The 19,288-nt window shown below is 38.2% G+C and overlaps 4 protein-coding genes across 9 annotated transcripts; 2 read left to right on the top strand and 2 right to left on the bottom strand.

Moving 5' to 3' along the window:
- Positions 1 to 336: 336 nt before the first annotated feature.
- si:ch211-242e8.1 (uncharacterized) lies at positions 337 to 5,323 on the bottom strand. 2 transcript variants are annotated; one of them, XM_057348160.1, is made up of 8 exons: positions 4,695 to 5,323; positions 4,358 to 4,462; positions 3,682 to 3,792; positions 3,404 to 3,520; positions 2,226 to 2,417; positions 1,932 to 2,088; positions 1,370 to 1,549; positions 337 to 995 (listed from the first exon to the last, which is right to left on the bottom strand). In XM_057348160.1, the coding sequence occupies exons 1-8, from the start codon at positions 4,984 to 4,986 to the stop codon at positions 797 to 799; spliced, it is 1,353 nt and encodes a 450-aa protein (XP_057204143.1). In that variant the 5' UTR covers positions 4,987 to 5,323; the 3' UTR covers positions 337 to 796. The 2 variants fall into 2 exon arrangements, with proteins under 2 accessions (XP_057204143.1, XP_057204142.1); XM_057348159.1 differs by having other exon boundaries at positions 1,361 to 1,549; positions 4,695 to 5,321.
- Positions 5,324 to 6,451: 1,128 nt separating this feature from the next.
- akip1 (A kinase (PRKA) interacting protein 1) lies at positions 6,452 to 8,553 on the top strand. Of its 2 annotated transcripts, none has more exons than XM_057348066.1 (5): positions 6,452 to 6,597; positions 6,924 to 7,092; positions 7,174 to 7,254; positions 7,917 to 8,045; positions 8,211 to 8,553. In XM_057348066.1, the coding sequence occupies exons 1-5, from the start codon at positions 6,467 to 6,469 to the stop codon at positions 8,262 to 8,264; spliced, it is 564 nt and encodes a 187-aa protein (XP_057204049.1). In that variant the 5' UTR covers positions 6,452 to 6,466; the 3' UTR covers positions 8,265 to 8,553. The 2 variants fall into 2 exon arrangements, with proteins under 2 accessions (XP_057204049.1, XP_057204048.1); XM_057348065.1 differs by having other exon boundaries at positions 8,183 to 8,548.
- A 114-nt stretch (positions 8,554 to 8,667) lies between these two features.
- Positions 8,668 to 12,895, bottom strand: lg12h11orf16 (linkage group 12 C11orf16 homolog). 3 transcript variants are annotated; one of them, XM_057348064.1, is made up of 9 exons: positions 12,811 to 12,895; positions 11,365 to 11,506; positions 11,047 to 11,267; positions 10,508 to 10,858; positions 10,291 to 10,424; positions 10,073 to 10,214; positions 9,713 to 9,953; positions 9,072 to 9,617; positions 8,668 to 8,917 (listed from the first exon to the last, which is right to left on the bottom strand). In XM_057348064.1, the coding sequence occupies exons 3-9, from the start codon at positions 11,248 to 11,250 to the stop codon at positions 8,670 to 8,672; spliced, it is 1,866 nt and encodes a 621-aa protein (XP_057204047.1). In that variant the 5' UTR covers positions 11,251 to 11,267; positions 11,365 to 11,506; positions 12,811 to 12,895; the 3' UTR covers positions 8,668 to 8,669. The 3 variants fall into 3 exon arrangements, with proteins under 3 accessions (XP_057204047.1, XP_057204045.1, XP_057204046.1); XM_057348062.1 differs by having other exon boundaries at positions 12,586 to 12,895; XM_057348063.1 differs by lacking the exon at positions 12,811 to 12,895 and adding an exon at positions 11,640 to 11,886.
- Positions 12,896 to 13,046: 151 nt separating this feature from the next.
- znf143b (zinc finger protein 143b) lies at positions 13,047 to 18,943 on the top strand. 2 transcript variants are annotated; one of them, XM_057347965.1, is made up of 16 exons: positions 13,047 to 13,127; positions 14,586 to 14,709; positions 14,791 to 14,880; positions 15,031 to 15,126; positions 15,311 to 15,391; positions 15,526 to 15,710; positions 15,826 to 15,891; positions 15,979 to 16,095; positions 16,232 to 16,307; positions 16,393 to 16,518; positions 16,629 to 16,808; positions 16,944 to 17,171; positions 17,273 to 17,409; positions 17,506 to 17,661; positions 17,736 to 17,879; positions 18,588 to 18,943. In XM_057347965.1, exons 2-16 carry the CDS (start codon positions 14,601 to 14,603, stop codon positions 18,669 to 18,671), a joined length of 1,875 nt encoding a protein of 624 aa, XP_057203948.1. In that variant the 5' UTR covers positions 13,047 to 13,127; positions 14,586 to 14,600; the 3' UTR covers positions 18,672 to 18,943. The 2 variants fall into 2 exon arrangements, with proteins under 2 accessions (XP_057203948.1, XP_057203949.1); XM_057347966.1 differs by lacking the exon at positions 13,047 to 13,127 and having other exon boundaries at positions 13,144 to 14,709; positions 15,043 to 15,126.
- The last annotated feature ends 345 nt before the right edge of the window (positions 18,944 to 19,288 follow it).

A 19,288-nucleotide genomic window follows, 5' to 3' on the forward strand; every position in this document is an offset into this window, starting at 1 on the left:
GTAAATATATGTGTAAAGATGTATGTATACACTGACCTTCATTTATTTTTAAGCGTCTGCTGTCTCTTCTCTGCTCTGGACATATATAAGGTATTAGATACTTTGATCACATCTCTTTCAGCTGTGTCAATGTAAATTGAACACAATTATTTGAATATCTGTGAAGGACCATTAGCCACAAGATGTCCACCATCCAATGAAAATGAGTGATTTTCATTCTGGTTTAGAAGAATGCTTCCTTAGCAAATTTTACCCAAATCAACAGAGGTAATTTCTTGAGGACAAAAAAAGTTTGACTGTGTATAATTCAGAATAGATTGAATGGGGACACAAAAATAGATTGACACAACACTTTATTACAAATGAATCAGTGCATATAAAGTGCAAATTTTACAGTTCGATTGTAAGTTAACAAATGACTCAGTTTCAAACTGTATGAAATTCTGGAGGTATTGCTCTTCTACAGCAAAGAATGAATTAAAACCGGCGGTCACCTTGGAAAACATTTAAAATGTGCAAAACAAAAGATATTGGTTTGGTTATTGTCACACAATATTCAAACTTTTATTTACAGATTAGATAAATTAAGTGTCTTTTGTGCTAGTTAAAGATATACAAGAATAATCGGGCCCAAAACAAAATATTTACAGAAAATGTACAGCTTTACTGCAGAAATATCAAAGTGCTTCTACTCACAAAGGCCATATACATTTTAGTTTCGATAGCTGTGTAGTGTTTTCTGTCACTTTGGCCACATTCAGTGCTGCTGATGAGGTTGCATCCCCCCTGAATGAATTCATGGGTTGACTGCAGGACTGCATGTAGTCTTGTTTTTGGGAGGAGTTGAAATCTGTATGTATACTGGGGCGGTGGAGGAGGTAGTTGGGTTTGGTTCTGCTTGGACCCTCTGGAAAACAAGGGCTGGATAGATTTGACTGTTGGTTGGGTGTGTGGGCTGTGCAGTGTGTGCGCTCCTCATCAGGCTCTCCTGACTCCTGGGTAGATATTGGAGAAATTCATTATACACTCTTAAAAATAAAGGTGCTTAAAAGGTTCTTCACAGCGATGCCATAGAAGAACCACTTTTGGTTCCACAAAGAACCATTCAGCCAAAGGTTCTTCAAAGAACCATCTCTTTCTTACTTTTTTATAATCTGAAGAACCTTTACTCGCCACAAAGAACCTTTTGTGAAACACAAAGGTTCTTCAGATGTTAATATGGAACCAGAAGGTTCTTCTAATTCATCAAAGAACCTTTTGAAGCACCATTTTTAAAGAGTGTAAGATTTGTAATGAGTTGTAATGGATAACAAGTTAAAATGTGTTAACCAAATGTGTCCATGATGTTGTCTCTTCTGACCTCTCATACCCTCTGTTCTCATAGGATCTGATGACTTCCGAATAAACAGGGCTTCCAGGGGGCAGTGGTCGATCAAGACGCTGGGACAAGCTAAAGAGTTTAGGCGGCGGGAATGCCTCCCAGTCTATTTGCTCTCTCTCCAACCAGGACGGGCTCCTCCGAAATCTAGAGCTCCGCTTTTCTTTTCTCCTAAAGACTCGGCAAAGACAGAATCAAGGGTTTTGGCATCATGATTTAAAAATCTTAATAACCTGATTTTCCTTAAGAATGACCATTAACATAACTCTAAAGAATAATTCATCATATTTTGATATTTATGCCACACATACTGTAAAATGTATAAATGTTGTTGTTTTAGATAAAAAAAGAGTGACATCTGCAAATACACTGTGTGATGATAGATATTTCAATTTTTGAGCCATCTTTACATGTCCGTTTCCCTCACACAGGTGTCCTATCAGAATAACCACAGGTGCAGTTCAGCACAGGTGCATTTGTTATGGACATGTTCTTAGAGAAACATGCATGAGGGTTGTTATCACATGCTGAGATGATGCTCTTGTTTTTTTACCTGCTTCTGCCTGTCCGGTAGTTTTCCTTCTTTTTGCTCATGTGTTCTTGACAACAGCAGACGATGAAACACACAGTCATGATGAGAATGACCACCCCACTCACTACAGACACCAGCAAAGCAATGCGAAGACCCTGGTCATTTGGTCTAGGGATACCTGAAAAAAGTGTGTTTCTTTTTCAAAAGATGTAACGGACATTCCACAATCTACAGAGTTTGCTATGAAAACAAATCAGATAAGAGCGATTTAGGCAAATTGATCCTCTATTAATGATAATGTAATGCCTGTCTTACTCTCACAGACTGGCAGATAACTGCTCCAGCGAGGGACGCCTGCTTGCAGAAGGCAAGTGATTTTCTCATGGCCGACCAGTTGGTAGCCCTCCCTGCACCAGAATACAAGCATGGAGCCCAGAGACACCCCTGTGCCATGCTCCACATAGTATGACCCCCGTCGAGGGGGCAGTAGAGACATACATTTAAGTCCTGAGAGAAATAAACGAACAGACATGACATGAGTAGACACAAACACTCACATGGATGAGATCAGAGTACATCATTTTACATTAGATCAATTGTCAGAAATATTTTAGGAGCTCCTTTATTTGTAATGTAAACTAATCTCACATGAATTTGTAATTGTACTTTTAAACTAAAAACCTTGAGGACTACAACTTAACGATTTGCACTCAGTGATAACATTTGTATTTTTTGCATTTGTTCAAAGGTATATACTGCCATACATACATTTCCCTGGTGACGCATCGCTGTATCCTGTGAGTAACCACACAAAATTTTCATTTTTGTGTAAATGAGTAAATGGTACATTTGTTTTAGTGTCATCAGCTCGGCGATTGTCTTATACAGTATGTCCAGCCTCTTTAATGTCTCATCCCAGCTCACTATTAAATCCCCTTCCCTTTCATCTGTCAGCACCGGAGACCTTCCTGCTTTTGGAAAAGCATCTGATTAAATAAATATTATGTCCTCTATCAAATATTGATTTATTCCACCGGGTTCTTCTTTTATCTTGAACCTGTGAAAATGCACTTAGGCTACACAGCTGACATGTTCTGTCAAAGCATTCTGAAGACGGGTGAGGAAAGGTTTGTGCTTAAATGAATAGTTCACCCAAAAATGAAAATTCTTATAATTTACTCGCCCTCACATCATTACATTACTTTCTTTCTTCTGCAAACCACAAAAAAAGATATTCTGAAGAACGTTGGTAACCAAACAACATTGACTTATGGACACAAAATAACTGATACATTTCTCAAAATATCTTCGACAGTCATATACAGATTTTAAACAACATGAAAGTTTTTTTTAGCTATCTGGCCTTAAAAAGTATTTGGATATTTCAACCACACTATTGTATTAAATTTAAAAAATGCATGTTTTTATATTTCTGTCTGTTTTTATGTTTCGGTCTGTTTGTTTGGTATGCCAGTTTCTGCTGATGTTCTCACCTGTGTTGTTGCTGATGGGTGGTTGTGTAGAGTCAGTGTGATGTTCTGTTGGATTTGTTGGTTTTTCATTGGTGGATGGAGCAGAGGTGGTCATGAGCAGAATGGGGCTCACTGAGGCTGTGTGAACATGGGAAGTAACATATGATGCCATCATAAATTTTAGTGCTTATTAAAGAAACATACCACATTGTTGGGTTAATTTAATTCATACATCATTCTAACTGACTATTTCCGATTTATCCAATAATCTCTGGTATGTGGGCATCGGTTTTGCCTACCCGTGTCTGTGCTGGGTGGATCTATAGGGTCATTCTGATGTTCTGGGTCTGTTGATTGCTCTTCAGTGAATGAAGCAGAGGTGGTCACGAGCAGAATGGGATTTGCTGAGGCTGCGTGAAGATAATTCAGATGAGTTTTTCATAAATGATTACCGGCGCTTAATTTCACTGGTGCTGACCAAACAATAAAAAATGCTGAGTTGTTTTTAACCCATGGGTCAAATATGGACATTAGGTTCATTTAACCCAGCAGGTTGAGTTTTTCACTTTTGACATAACAATGGGATAAACATAGCCCTGCATTTTTTACAGTGAAGGAACATAATGGAATTTATATAGACCACTTTGCAAGATGTAAAAACTGCCAGAAGCACTTCTGGTTTCATTTTTTAAATATAATTTTTACCTTACATATAAAAATAAATCTTAAAGATATTCGTTACACATTTTTATAAGGCTATACATGCTCTGTTGGGTGTATTTTGTTTAAACGTTTGTGTAGTGTTAAAAACTGAAACAGGAAGTTCTTCTGGACCAGCATTAGATCAGCATTGTTCACGTTTTCCGATGTGGTCTATACATTGTCAGATTAATTTAAATTTTCAAATCAGAAAAAAATCAACAATACAATTTCATTACTCTATCCATAATCCTATATACCATCAGTTATGTATACCTGTGTTGTTGTTGGGTGGACCTGTTGGGTCATTCTGATGGTCTGTTGATTGATCTTCAGTGAATGAAGCAGAGGTGGTCACGAGCAGAATGGGATTTACTGAGGCTGTGTGAGAAGAGTTAAACTGAATGTTAACAAATTATGCCTATACACAAATTTGCTGGTGGTGACAAAAGCAAATGATAAACTGCACTGCACAAACTAGTACAATTCAATGCTGGGGACCAAAGAAGCCAATAAATAGCCATCCATCCCTCGGTCTATCTGCCCATTTTTCATGCATTCAATAAACTTTGGTATGTTGCATTAGTTCTTATCTCAGTCAATCAATTCATACCTGTGTTGTTGCTGTTGTGTGGAACATCATTTTGATGTTCTGGGTCTGTTGATTGCTCCTCAGTGGATGAAGCAGGAGTGGATGAAGCAGAGGTGGTCATGAGCAGAATGGGGCTCACTGAGGCTGCGTGAATGTGGGGAAACCATACAGTCAGTCCACACACAACCCACACCATGCGCCACTTTGATGTCATCATCAAAGGCCCCCCAGGGGCCACAGCACAAAGCAGATATGACCTCAGGTTATTACAGAAATCTGTGAAGCAATTCAAATATGGATGACCATAATCCATTCATTCTGCCAAATGAGAGAATGTCACAGAAACACATTTGTTTTCACTAAAGATGTCGCTCAGTCCAAGCCATGTCCATGTTGCCTGAAAATGGCAGCTCTGTGCGTCCTCTTCTCTGTCTCTCTTTCAGTGAAAAATGTAAATTTCCCCGTGTGTGCATCCAGCATCTGCTCTGCCTCTCCGCTCACTGCCTCTGTTATCCTACAGCACACAGCGAAACAGTCAGGGCTCTTACATAACATGAAGTGCACGTGTGGATGTAATTTTGTGCACTCTTAAATCCCTGATCTCATCTCTCCAGTAACTCGTGCGCGCTCTCTCTCTTCCTCAGGACAGCCATGGGTGAATTAGGGCATGTGGCAATGTGCATGTGAGTGTTTGTGCCAGAGAGGATGTAAAAAGAAGGGCAATCTGCAGGCACACGGCATATTATTCATTTATATTCTATCCTATCATCAAATCAATTTGTTGATGTACAATGCATTATTTCTCGCGCACCCCCAAGCATAAGAAAGGGTTTGTGCATGAGTGCATCAGATCATTTTGCTGCAGATGGTGTTTACAGATGGCACGTGAACCAAACACCACTGTGGTGTGAATTCTGTTCACTTGGATGAGCACTGTGGGTTTCAATCTCAGTGTGGAGAGCCTGTTAGACTGTGTGGGAAGTGTTAGAGAAATGCTATTGGGAGGATTCCTTTCTGCATGACTCTGAAACCGTGGTAACAGTGGCACTATTTTTATATCGGTTTTTACTCTGATAAAACAAGGTATGATAGGATGGTCTCCCAATGTGGGCAGTTCCTTTCCAGCAATGGTCTTGCTGTAGAATTCCCTATGAATTTTTCATAAATCCAAAAGCAGCCACAGGACAGACATTTTCCCAGGAACATCAGATATTATCCGACGAATGTTTAAATGGATTATGGACTTTTTAATACGGTATGCTGTACCCTACTGTACTGTTTAACGTTACGTCAGACATGGTTAGCCATCATATTGGTAAACATCTGAAACTTGCCACCACTCATATAAAAGGCATTAAAATGTTTGGTGAAAAAGGTCAAATGATTTAATGATGAGTCATTGGTCAAACATCCAAAACATATTGTTTACTGCTCCCAATAAAGACTTGCTCCCAAGTCTATTAAGCACACTACTGTGCACTTCTGAATAATCCAAATCGAGAACACAGCATGTTTTTCATGTCTTTTCAACATATTGGGGCGGTTTCCCGGACAGGGATTATTTTAAACCAGTACTAGGCCTTAGTTAAATTATGACATTTAAGTAATTTTTACAAACGTGCCTTACAAAAAACATGACTTGTGTGCACTTTGAGACAAAACAATGTATGATGTATTTTAAGATATGTAACTGCTAACTGTTTTCAGACAGCTCTAATAGTGAGGTTACGTTGCTCGTTTTTTTGTTACGCTGCCGCAAAGACTTCAATTCCCATGAAGGCGTGAGACCGGAAATGCATTGCCACACTTTCACTTCAGAGCACGCTCCCAAATTTGGTAACTGTGCGAGTTGCAGTTTGAACTCAATAAAGGACCCATTTTTTAGAGCGACAAGTCGTTGGACTCGTAGGTTTGGCGTCGTGAGGTACATTATTAACATGCATGTCAAATCTCATATTTCCATACACAGGGAATGTTCGACTACAAGCGGCGCTGCTCTGTGCAGCTCTCGAGGTTTTTTTGATGTCATCAATCGCTCTGAGCAGCGCGTCATTAAGTCACTTATTGGGAAAAATATAGCTAATACTTCTGTCTGTGTATAAAACTTTGTTTTCTTCTAATGTTAAGCTACATAGTCGATACTCATTAAGAGATGCGTGCATGTGCGACTATATGCGTTCTGAAGTCGTTGTTTTGGAAATATTTTTGTGGATGTGACACTTAATATGATACTGTGTCATTCGCATGTAGTTTGCGACGCTTGTGTTACATGGCATGTGAATCGTCAATGGAGTGTTCCCTGCGCCGGTCATCAAAACTCGGACATGATGTGCTGGAGAAAGCGAAGAGACGGTCCATTAACTGGCCAAACGTTAGTGCAAAACCATCACCCATGTTCAGTCACAAGAAAGACTCAGAGGTTGGTAGTATTAGTTAAACGCTAGATAGTCAACGAAGAAAGTCTGACCATGAAAATAATGCTTTTTTGTCTGTGGTTCAGAGAAACTTTTCCCATGCAAACCTGGACCGTGCTTTTGCAACAATAGTGGAGTACATGGCAGAAACTACAAGGCAGTGCAAGGTTAACAATGCTTTATTTATTAACTTTTAATTAGGGATGCACGATAAATTATCGGCCATATCGGTATCGGCCGATAAATGATCATTTTTAATGTTATCGTATTGGGCCGATAATAAAAATTTAGGCCGATATATTATAGCAGATAAATCATTTCCTCTGGTAAAACTTCTTCAGCTGCACGCTGCTCACGGTTAAAATACTGTACAGTACTATCTTTCTGTTGTGATCATTCACTTACTGCTATTAGCAAAACATTGTTGATGTAGGTACAGTATGTAGATAAAGTATTTACAAATGTGTAAATTGTAGGAACAAAAGCATATTGTTTGAATCAAACTGTTGTCTGAATGGTGTCTGTTTTGAGACCTGTTAGAACATCTATAATTTGCTTATTAAATAAAAAAATACCAGAAAAGTTTGAAGGTTAAAGAACCGTTAACTAGTGTAAAGTAGGCTTGGTACATGATTTTCAGGGAGAAAAAGAGAGAACTTATGGTTACCTTGTTTTCTGCAGGCAATGTTTTCATTTATCGGTTATCTGCTTCCAATGTTAAATAATTATCGCTTATCGTTATCGGCCAACAATGTACATATCGGTGCATCCCTACTTTTAATTGAATTGGATTTTAAATTGAAAACCAGAACCTGTGTTTCTTCAACAGGCGTTTCACAAGTCTGTGCACCAGGCTGAGCCCAACGAGCGAGTACATATCTGTCGCTATCATTGCCAGGACATGTTAAAAACCTCTGACCAGAACCATAATGCTGCTTTAACCATCGACAGAGATTTTGTAAGCATGACCTTAATAAAGCTTTCTGTTTTTTTATGTAACTGTAGATAAGTGTTGAGTTTGATAGGGATTGTTACTTCAGCATTTGTTCTAGAAATCATATTCTCAGAGTGAATAATCCACATATTTTACAAAAGGTTACATCAGAGGATTTCTTTATTGAAGTGTCTCCAGGAACTTATTCCATCACAGCAGCCATGCAGGACACACGGCCAGTAACCAAAACTGTCCGCATCACCACCGGGGAAAGCAAGAGTCTTCGGTTCAATCTCTGAATAACAACATCCCCTTTGCATTTTGTATGAATGACAGCCATAACAATTATTGCACTAAAATTGTAAACAATGACTCCGCTATCTGATTCAGAGTTGTTTATTTATCTTGCACTTGTTTTCCCATCATATATTTATACATTATTTTAAAATGTATTTTTAGTAATGAATGCCATAATGATTTGTGAAAATGTACTTTTACTTTGTGTATTCCTCCTACAGATTAAACATTTTTAATTAATGCTTGCATCATTTTTACATACTGGTCTTTTGTATTTACTTAATACACTCATTAAATGATGTTTCATTTATAAACAAACTTGTTGAAAAACTCAACACCTGGGTTGTGAAACTATAGCATCACTTTTGTTGGCCTTTTGGTCATTGCCAGAACGATTGGAGAAGAAGCTTTAATAAATGATTTTGGATCAGTGGATTGAAATAGTTCCCTGACAGAGGCTCCTCGTTTTGGTGAAATGGGTACCAGCTTAAATAAAGAGCTGTGATTGGTCATCGTGGAGTGGTCATCTGTAGAGTTTCCAGAATGCCAAATGTGTCTAGGCCTGGAACAGCTAACATGAGAAGATCTAACTGTTCTTCCTGAAATACCAATAAATTTATTTAAGTGAAATGTATTTTTTTTTAAAGGCTAAAAGTACCTGGTTGGCATTTTGTACTAGTCTAGTGCAAACATAATTATTATGTCCTGTTTTTGTCCATCTTTAAAACCTTGATTGCAAATATTTTTCATTACCTGGTTGCTTGTGCTGTGGTTCTGGAGATCCCCTTTTCCAGTATCTCCAGGCTGGCTTGATCTCTAGCTGAGTGCAAGGCTTTTTCAGGCAGGAAATGTCAGTGTTTATTGAGGTGCTCACCATTTCTGACCTGGAGGGCATTTGTCTTTCATCTGCAATATCCTCATTGTCAACTGAGTCTGACGATGAAGACACCTGTAGGCTCTGTAGTTCTTTCAATTGGAGATCGATTTTTCTCTCCAAGTCTTCTCTCCCTTGGTTGTTCAGTAGTGGAGGTGACATTACCATTGGCCAGCATGTTTTAACTGGACATTGGCACGGTGGGATGTAAGACAGACTATGATGGGTGCATCGGTGACTTGGAAATTGAAAACAACTGCTACAATGGGAAACCCTACAACAACACGGCCTGGCTGAATAATACTGGAGGTCCTTAATCACTTGCTCATGGTGGGAGGCTGGAATCCATACTGCAAGATCTTTGGGGACGTGCATTGTAATCCCGTTCCAAAAGCGAACCTGAGGTCCAATGCTTACATAATCACCTTTGATGAGACAACACACATCAGCAAATTTTCAGAGGATTATTCATATTTTATTAAAAAAAAAATTCTTGGCATATGAAAACTTTAAACTTTACCTTTTATCGAGTCTCTTAGCTCCATACCAGAGATGACTCTTCCAGGTCCATATCGTCTCAGGTCTGGCTCCCATGGAACAAGAACAGTGTCACCTGGAGCTATACTGTGTCCATGTGCAATGCTTAGACTCACCATATCAGGCTGGTAAGTTGGCTGAACTGCATTTATTGTTTCCATAAAGGCATTTTCTATAGGTCCCATGACCTTATCAAACTCCACCATATAAACATTTCCTCTGCCCTAGGGAACAGCATAGACTTGATAATATATGTGATGATGCGTCTAAATTTTGTTGCAATTCAAGAATACTTCAGAATATGCTGGTATTCATAACAATGTTTAGGTTTTTCTTTCTGTACCTGATGTATAATGGTCCCCAAATAGTAAAACCCATCTCTCTCACTTCTGGCTAAAACACGACAGCCAGGATAAAACTCGGCACCTCTGATTACCCTTGTAGATACACATGATACTGTACTAAAATGATTTGTTGGGGAACACCTGTAAAACATTAAATAAATAAATTAAAATGTTTATGTTCATTTAATTTACATAAAAAAATACATGGACAACATACCAGTATGGTGCAGAACATACACAACTGGTGGAGTTGTAGTATGAGCCATGATTGAAATCCACCCCTGAAGGCCATCTGTCTTCTAGATATGATGGCGTTTGAATCTGGTGATCCGTTGAATGTAACAAACTGATCTTTTTACAACATAAAACATTATAAAGATGAGCGAGAGAAGTACATTTTAAACCAAATTCATTCGGGGTGTAAAATGTCATACCTCTACAACGTTCCCTGAGTTCACAGACATGTTGAAACAGCTCCCTCTAGTGGTGGAAGAGACGCATTGCAAGAAGTCTGAGATGTCACTTTTCATGGGACTGTCAGATATGTGAAAGGTATGCACAGGGCGAGTCACCAGGGTTGATAATGAAGCCAGGCATTGTGTGGGGTTGTCTGGGAGACCACTGGTCACTAAATGGACAGACTGACAGGCAGGGTCAGAGAAGGCTAAGGCCAGTGCAGTGTAGAGGTCTCTGCCAGGACTTGTCTGTAATGTGTGAATCCAGTTCAAGGCTTGATAAACAATATCAGGGGTGCAGAGTAACATGTGAGAAGACCATGCAGTTGCCTAAAGAAAATAAGATATGTATAATTACTATACTAAATATAATAAACACTTTTCCCATTTACTCATAAATAAATTAAACGGCATTTTAAACTACGTTATACAGTTTACATTCTTAAAATGTTGATAACATTATATATATAACATTAGCATTAATATTTTCAGAGTGATTTATTGTAAATGTAGGCTACCTTGTATGAAACGCTGATAATGTTGAAAAGCGAGTCTCTAAGTGAAGCTTTAGCAGTGAGGGTTTGGATGATAAGATTCTTCATTGGCCCCATAAAGGCATTCATTCCATTAGAGGTGTCCAGAACAAACGTGGTGTTTCTGCTTTTACCCATAAACAAGGGAAGGACACTTTGGCTATAAGATACATGAGGACTTGATGACATCACTCCAACAGAAGGATCTGCAATAAAGTTGCATTTACTCAGTTATAGGCAACTTCATTTCTTGAACAGTAAATAAATGCAATAATACATACTTAAACAAAAAAGTATTCAAACCTTTCCTGATTCATAGAAAACACAAACTGTAGCAATTTCTGTGTCCTGTAATCCACCGAACAATGATCCTGTTCTCCACTGTGTACTGAGGTTGCCATAGTGAGTCTCTGACCAGCCTTGAACAAGAATGTCATACATCCACCTAGTGGTAGTAAAGAGCATCTAATGAAGACATCAGTTTTTATGTTACACATGAATGTTAGAAAATTATTCTATGACTTATTTTAATATTCATTTCTTTTATAATAAGATGATGTTGTCTATATAAAACTCACACTTGGATATCTCAACAGATTCTGTAAATGACGAGGGTGAGTAAATGACGACAGAATTTTCATTTGTGGGTGAACTGTTTCTTTAACACAGATTCCCTTAGCTTTCAGAATCCGTGTTCCTATTATGGTAGTCAATGGTGGCCAAAAACTGCTGGGTTACAAGCATTCTTCCAAATATCTTTCTCGGTGTTCATCAGAATAAATAAATTCATACAGATTTGGAACAACTCAACGGTGAGTAAATGATGACAGAATTTTTATTTTGGGCGAACCGTCCTTTTAAAGGGATACTTCACCCAAAAATGAAACCCCCATACAATGGTAGTCAATGGGGTTTGAGATCTGTTTGGTTATAAGCATTATTCCAAATATACTTCTCTGTGTTTATCAGAACAAAGCCATTTATACACATTTGGAACAACTCGAAGGTGAGTAAATGATGACAGAATTGTCATTTTTGGGTGAAGTATCACTTTAATCCGTCAAAAACGTGTCTGAAGTGTTTGACAGAAATTCTATTTAAAACCTCCCACCAGAATGGACCACATGAACCCAAGACTTGTTATGAGAGTCAACTTTTGACAGGCTGTCAGTCCAAAAATAGATTGGGTAGTCTTCTCTTATACAGAAGCTAAAATGTCAAAAGTTGAGAAAACCTGACAATATTTTGAGAAACAGACCCGTTTGAAATAGTTATTAAATGTAGATTATTTAATATTTTTATAATACAGCACACAAAGCAAACATGACTACGGAAGCCAACATGACATATTCAATCTGTGTAGAACCCACACCATCAAAATATTAAAAAATAAAATGATAACTCTTCGAGACATCTAATAACTGCAAACAAACATTTACATTTAGACATATAAAATAACAAGCACTTTATTTAGGTCTGTATCTTTTTAATACAGTCACAACAAATTGCGTTATAGTTAATCACCACTGCATGAACATCAGTTTCCCGTTGTTTGGCTTTCCTTTCTACTGCACTGCATTGCCCATACATCCTCGCTCCAGCCATGACATCGTTAGCCATTCAAAATGGCTACCAACTTTTCTTTGACACGGTATAAAATATCAATTACATCAACTGTAAAACCACTGTTCGCATTGTGACGTTCAAATATATATCAACAAAACACGCGACACCTATCCGCAAACTGACCAAATCATGTCCATAAACTGCTGTGTTAGATTTGCTTATTCACGCTCGAACAATACACCCAACAGACGCGAATGGCGTTTCAAAGGTGCCCCGGAACATGAATTTCACACAGCGCGCATTCTCATGGAACGACGATGAACCAATAGAAGCCTAGCAGCCGTCTTTTTCAGCCAATCACTTTTCCGTATTAAGAATCTGTCGCTCTCCGGCAGAGAAACGCTGGCACTATTCATATTCCGGGGTTGAGTTGACTGCATAGCGTTTCCTGCCCTGGTGCATGGTGGTCGAACGAAGGGATTGTTGGAAAATTTTCGGAGGTTAGTATATAAATGTGTTTTTACCCAGTGTGCCTTATTTCCTCAGACGCCACTTAGCTGGAGACCGCGGGAATGGAAGTGTCGTGGAAGTCGATGTGGGATGCAGAGCGAAATAAAATAGTGAAAATGCATCGGAAGCAATGTTTTATTTATTAAAGCCAGTTGGACTCAGGGTTGTAGTCGGTTGCAACATTGTAACGTGCCGATTGTGATTGTCAAGTTATCGCAGCAACTGAATGTGGGCTAGCGGTCGTTTCTTTATAATTTAACGGCAATAAAATGGATTCATTTTTTTGCGCTTTGATGCAGTGATGTTCATATAGTATCTGAATATCAACGATCTCTACATTATGGCAACACTATCAAACGGCACAAGTAAAACACTAATGTTAATTGTAGCATATGCTACTCGTTAGCATGACAGACTCTGTCAACCCAACAATATAAATAATAATTTAATCAGGCTGTTTTACCATTTCTGTTATTTAATCTTTATTATTTATACACTGATTATAAATGTCACAAATATGGATCTATTCGTAGCTTCCTGGCTAAAATGGAAGTTACAAGAGGAAATGCCCGCGTTGGCACATTATCTTCATTTAAAGAGATAGTTAACCCCAAAATAAAAATTGTCATCATTTACTCGCCCTCAGGTTGTTTCAAACCTATTTAAATGTCTTTGTGTTAAACACAAAGATAGATATTTGTAAGAATGTTAGCAATTTTCAGCTCTGTGACATCATCCACTACCATAGTAGGACAAACATTGTATATTTTGTAATTCTGTTGAACACAAAGTGAGATATTTTGAAGAATTTAGGAACACAAACAGTTCTGGGGCACTTTTGACTACCATTAAATGTATGGAAGTCAATGATGTCACAGAATTGAAAATTGCTAACATTCTTCCAAATATCTTTCTCTGTGTTAAAAAAAAATTTTTTTAGGGTGAACTATCACTTTAATAATACCCGAGACGCAACCACTGATGGACGCAACATGGTTCTACGTTTGCGGAATTTTGACGTTCTTACGAAAAATGAACAGCGTGCATGTCACACAATAGTACAAGCTGTACAGTTCTTCACAATATAGCACATGTAGCGCTAACCTGTTACTATGACAAGCTATTCATTGAAATAAATATATTTTTATATGTATAATATTTTTATATTATAATAAATATTTTAAAACTTTTAAAATAAGTTATTACATGATGAAATTATATTAAATAAAAATGGTAAAAATACACAAATATAAGGTAATTAAATAAATAGATGCATAATAGATTTTGACGGGTAGTTTTTATGCACAGCAGGTTATACAAATTTCAGAATGTTTCTAAGTTGCAACAGCTTTAACAGTGTAATGCAGAATAATGTGTATTTACTGTGCCTTACAATAAGACCGTGTTGTTACATGTTTATGAACATAAAAACATTTATTGTTGCCTAGTTGCACAGGTAGATCATGCTCTTAGCCCAGGTGAATCGAGACACCCAGGGCATGGAGTTTCAAAGTGTTGATGGGGATCCACAGCAGGTCACCCTTTGCTTGACGGAGGCAGTAACAGTAGCAGGTGAGAAAAAATATCTGCTTTATTATAATACTGTATGCATAGTACAGTATAGATCTATAATGGCCAACTGTTACCACACAGATGACAACATCGAAGGGATAGATACTGTGAGTTTGCAGGCAGTGACTCTGGTGGATGGCTCCACAGCATACATTCAACATAGCCCCAAAGGTATTAAAACATTTATTAATATTCTGCATGCTATAGATAATACACCAAGTTTTAAATTACTAGATTTACTGCTTTATAAAATAATATCAGTGAATGTGTAGTCGTTTGAAATGACAGAAAATGCCACAAACTCCATGTTTGCCCTAATAGTTTCTTTCTCAGAAAACAAGATAATGGAAGGACAAGTGATCCAGTTGGAGGATGGATCTGCCGCATATGTCCAGCATCTACCAATGTCTAAAACAGGTATCTCACATTAAAAGTTCATTGCATTGCCACTGAAGGCATAAGAAACTGTACTGGCCCAGTCATTGTAATAGAAGCAGCTTCATTGTTAGTGTCTGTTGGTAGCAGATCTTTCAGCCTAGATGTTTCAAGTAGCCACTTAAATGTCTATTTGTACACATATTTCATAAATAATACTTTATAGGTGGAGAAGGATTACGGCTAGAGGATGGACAGGCTGTGCAACTGGAAGATGGAACAACTGCCTACATTCATGCCCCAAAAGGTCTGTCTCTGTGCATTTATCTGCTCTTGTTGTTTCAAGATACTTTGCTTTCCTGTAGTTTATTTCTAGCATTTGAAGTTAGTTTGCATTAGTTATATGAAATCAAATTACTAACACAATTCTGATCTTTTTAGAAACGTACGATCAGGGCAGTTTACAGGCGGTTCAGTTAGAGGATGGCACCACTGCATATATACAGCATATGCCACAATCCAACACCATTTTAGCCATCCAGGCAGATGGCACGGTAGCAGATTTGCAGACGGAGGGTACCATTGATGCTGAGACCATCAGTGTGCTGGAGCAATACTCTACAAAGGTTAGGATCATATCAATTTAACAATAGGTGTCCATGATAATAATGAAGAAAGAGTTATGTAAAAATCACAAAATGTCAGTAAACAAAAATCTGAAAATTGTTGTTTTTCCGGCAGATGGAGGCTACAGAATGTAGCACAGGGCTACTCGGTCGTAGGGACTCTGATGGTGTCCATATGCAGGTAAGGTTTCCCATTCCATCCCAAACAGATACTCGTTTTGTTTCCATTTCTTTTTTTTGTAAAACTGGTTAATTCCTGTGTTCTCAGATTGTACTGCAGGGTCAGGACTGCAGGTCACCTAGAATTCAACATGTTGGGGAAAAGGCCTTCCGATGTGAACATGAAGGATGTGGAAAACTCTATACCACTGCTCATCATCTAAAGGTAAAAGCACATCATATGTTACATACAACATAAAGATGGATAGATAGATAAAGTATGTGCACCATTTTTTCAAGCCTTTTTGTGTACATATGTGAGCTTAAAGTGACATTGTGTGTGGCATTCTGAACGTTCCCAGGTACACGAAAGGTCGCATACGGGAGACAAGCCGTACATTTGCGACCAGATAGGATGTGGAAAGAAATTTGCAACAGGTAATTATTTTGCCATGAGAACATTTTTTTCATTTCTCAATCAACTTTGATTGGGTTAATCATGGTTCTTCCCTGCTGTCTTTAGGTTATGGCCTTAAGAGTCACATCCGAACACACACTGGAGAGAAACCATATCGCTGTCAGGAACTCAACTGCCTCAAGTCTTTCAAAACATCCGGAGACCTACAAAAACACACACGGACACATACAGGTAAGTTTCATATCAGGCTGTCCCACATTAAGTTTCAGTAATAACAACAAAGGCATTCACAAAAACAAATTTAATGTGTTTGTTAAATTTGCGTGTTTGTGTTTTCGTAGGTGAAAAGCCATTTAAATGTCCATTTGAAGGTTGTGGAAGATCGTTCACCACATCCAACATTCGCAAGGTTCACATCCGTACTCACACAGGCGAGAGGCCATATTACTGCTCTGAGCCCAACTGCGGAAGGGCCTTCGCAAGTGCCACAAACTACAAAAACCACATGAGAATTCACACAGGTACCTGCTGTACATCTTTTGTCTCTCTAAGATCAAATGAAGAGTGAAGTCGTAAATAAGAAAAAGTGTACGAAATCTTTGAATCACTTCCGGAGATCACAATGATCCTAATTGTATTTGTGTGATCACTTCCAGGAGAGAAGCCTTACGTTTGCACTGTGCCTGGCTGTGACAAACGCTTCACAGAGTACTCCAGCCTGTACAAGCACCATGTGGTTCATACACCCTGCAAACCCTACAACTGTAATCACTGCGGAAAGACGTATAAGCAAATCTCCACCCTGGCCATGCATAAACGTACAGCTCATAATGACACAGAGCCCATAGAGGAAGAACAAGAAGGCTATTTTGAGCCTCCTGCAGGTTAGTTCCATTTGGAATTGTCCGACAGCACAGTTTAATCTGGAAAGGAAAGAATATTCTAGATTTTACCTAACTAAAATTGGAATCTACATCATTTTCAGAGGCCGTTGATGATCCTGGGTTAATGTATACACCTACAGAGGTGGAGGATGACTCTGGGTCCGAGCAGGTATTGGGTGGATCAGAGGTCACACGACAACATCATGTGGCTCTTATATCCCATGATGGCACACAACAGGTAAATACAGTTTATTAATTATTATTAATGACCTTTACCGTACATTTTAAATAATGTGTACAAAGGAAACAAAAAAATTGCCTTTTGGCCGCTCAGGTTCTTTCTCAGGCAGATATGCAGGCTATGGGTGGCACGATAACCATGGTAACACAAGAGGGAACCACCATAACTATCCCAGCACATGAAGCAATGCTTTCGTCAGGAGGGGCACATTCTGTTACCATGGTTTCTGCAGATGGCACAGAGGGACAGGTAGGGGTCGCCACTTGATCTTTCCATATTATACTACGTAAGGTCTTATTTTGTTAACTTTGTTTCTGTTTTAGGTGGCGATTGTGACACCAGACCTGTCTGCGTACCAGACAGAAGACGGGGAGCTTGTGCAGGATCATGAACAGCACATAGTTTCCACAAGCCAACACCCAGTCACACTGCTGGCTACCTCTAATGGCACACACATTGCTGTCCAGGTATGGAAAGGTTACCACACAAAACAAACACTGTCTTTCACACTCAGAAACACAAATGGGAGAGGTCGCAGTCTTTAAATAGTATATTTACATTAGCTGTGAGTAAAACATTCCGTTAATGTTTTACTCTGTTTGTTGGGGATTGTGTCCTTCTCTCCTTAAGGGTGTGGTTCTGTAGGTCTAATTTATGGAGATCCTTGGATTTAAAAATGTACTGTAAAATTAATTCAAGATAAGCCTGATAAAATGTGTTTATCTCACTGCATACCTTATATCAATGGCGATCGTTTTATGCTTTATCTTTTAAACCAAATACACTTAATTAACTTTATCAAGCACCTTTTAGTTATAGATTTGAGCTATTGATGTATTTAACGGATCCAATAGTTGATCATCAACTGTAGAATTGTTTCCTTCACTAATGGAAAACAAATTGAGCAACTCTAGTCCAATCAACTATGTATTTATCTTTACATTGGCTTACTCATCTATTCTGATTAATGAGCTGTTGTTGTCAAAATAGCAGAAGTGAGTCGTTGTGGGGGAGAGTGACCCTGTACTTGGAGGGTGGGTGGTGAGGATTGCTTGCTGGGGAACATGTTGAATGCAAATGTTTAACTAATGTATTGTAAGTGTGGACAAAGTATTGTCATGGGTAAAGTTGTATTAAATTTGACCTCTAATGAATAAACATTTCCCCTTTCTTAGCTGAGTGATCAACCCTCCCTAGAAGAAGCCATCAGAATAGCATCAAGAATACAGCAAGGAGAAACCCCTGGAATGGAAGATTAAGTTATGTAACTTATTGCCACTATGAACTAAACTCCTCAAGGTTGTGTCTGAGTGTGTGTGTGTGTGTGTATGTGTGTGTGTGAGTATTAAAAACCTGTCAAGCATCATATTTTTTTTTAAATGCTGACATCACGATTGTTATAAAAAAATGGAAGATATTTTTGTGTGTATATGTACATAACTGTTTTAAGACTAGAGTTTTTTTCTGTATATATTTGATTATGCTATTTTTTGCAATCTGCTGATAAAATGAACAGAATTATAATTAGAAAAAGAAATGTGTTGTTTGTGTGTGTTATTTTTATGTTGAATTAATTGTTCTGATAATTCTGAGTAGTTGTTCTACTTTAATTTATGTGATTATAGTTACAGTTGGTAGGAAAAATAAGACATCACTGTTGTATTCAACTAATTTACAGTTTTAAGATGTATTTTGCAAATAGGTCAAGTTAATATTGTGATGAAAATATCATTAGTGAAACTAACGGGCTGTTTAAGTAATAGGTATTGGTAACTGATTAACGTTACCCGTCATCCATTTCTATTGGAGAAGACCATAAACAAAACCATGTGGCTCATTTACACCACCAACCCACGCTTTTCGTGAAAACAGCCAT

The sequence above is a fragment of the Triplophysa rosa genome, linkage group LG12, assembly GCF_024868665.1.
Source record: "Triplophysa rosa linkage group LG12, Trosa_1v2, whole genome shotgun sequence".
In the NCBI taxonomy this organism is placed as follows: domain Eukaryota; kingdom Metazoa; phylum Chordata; class Actinopteri; order Cypriniformes; family Nemacheilidae; genus Triplophysa; species Triplophysa rosa.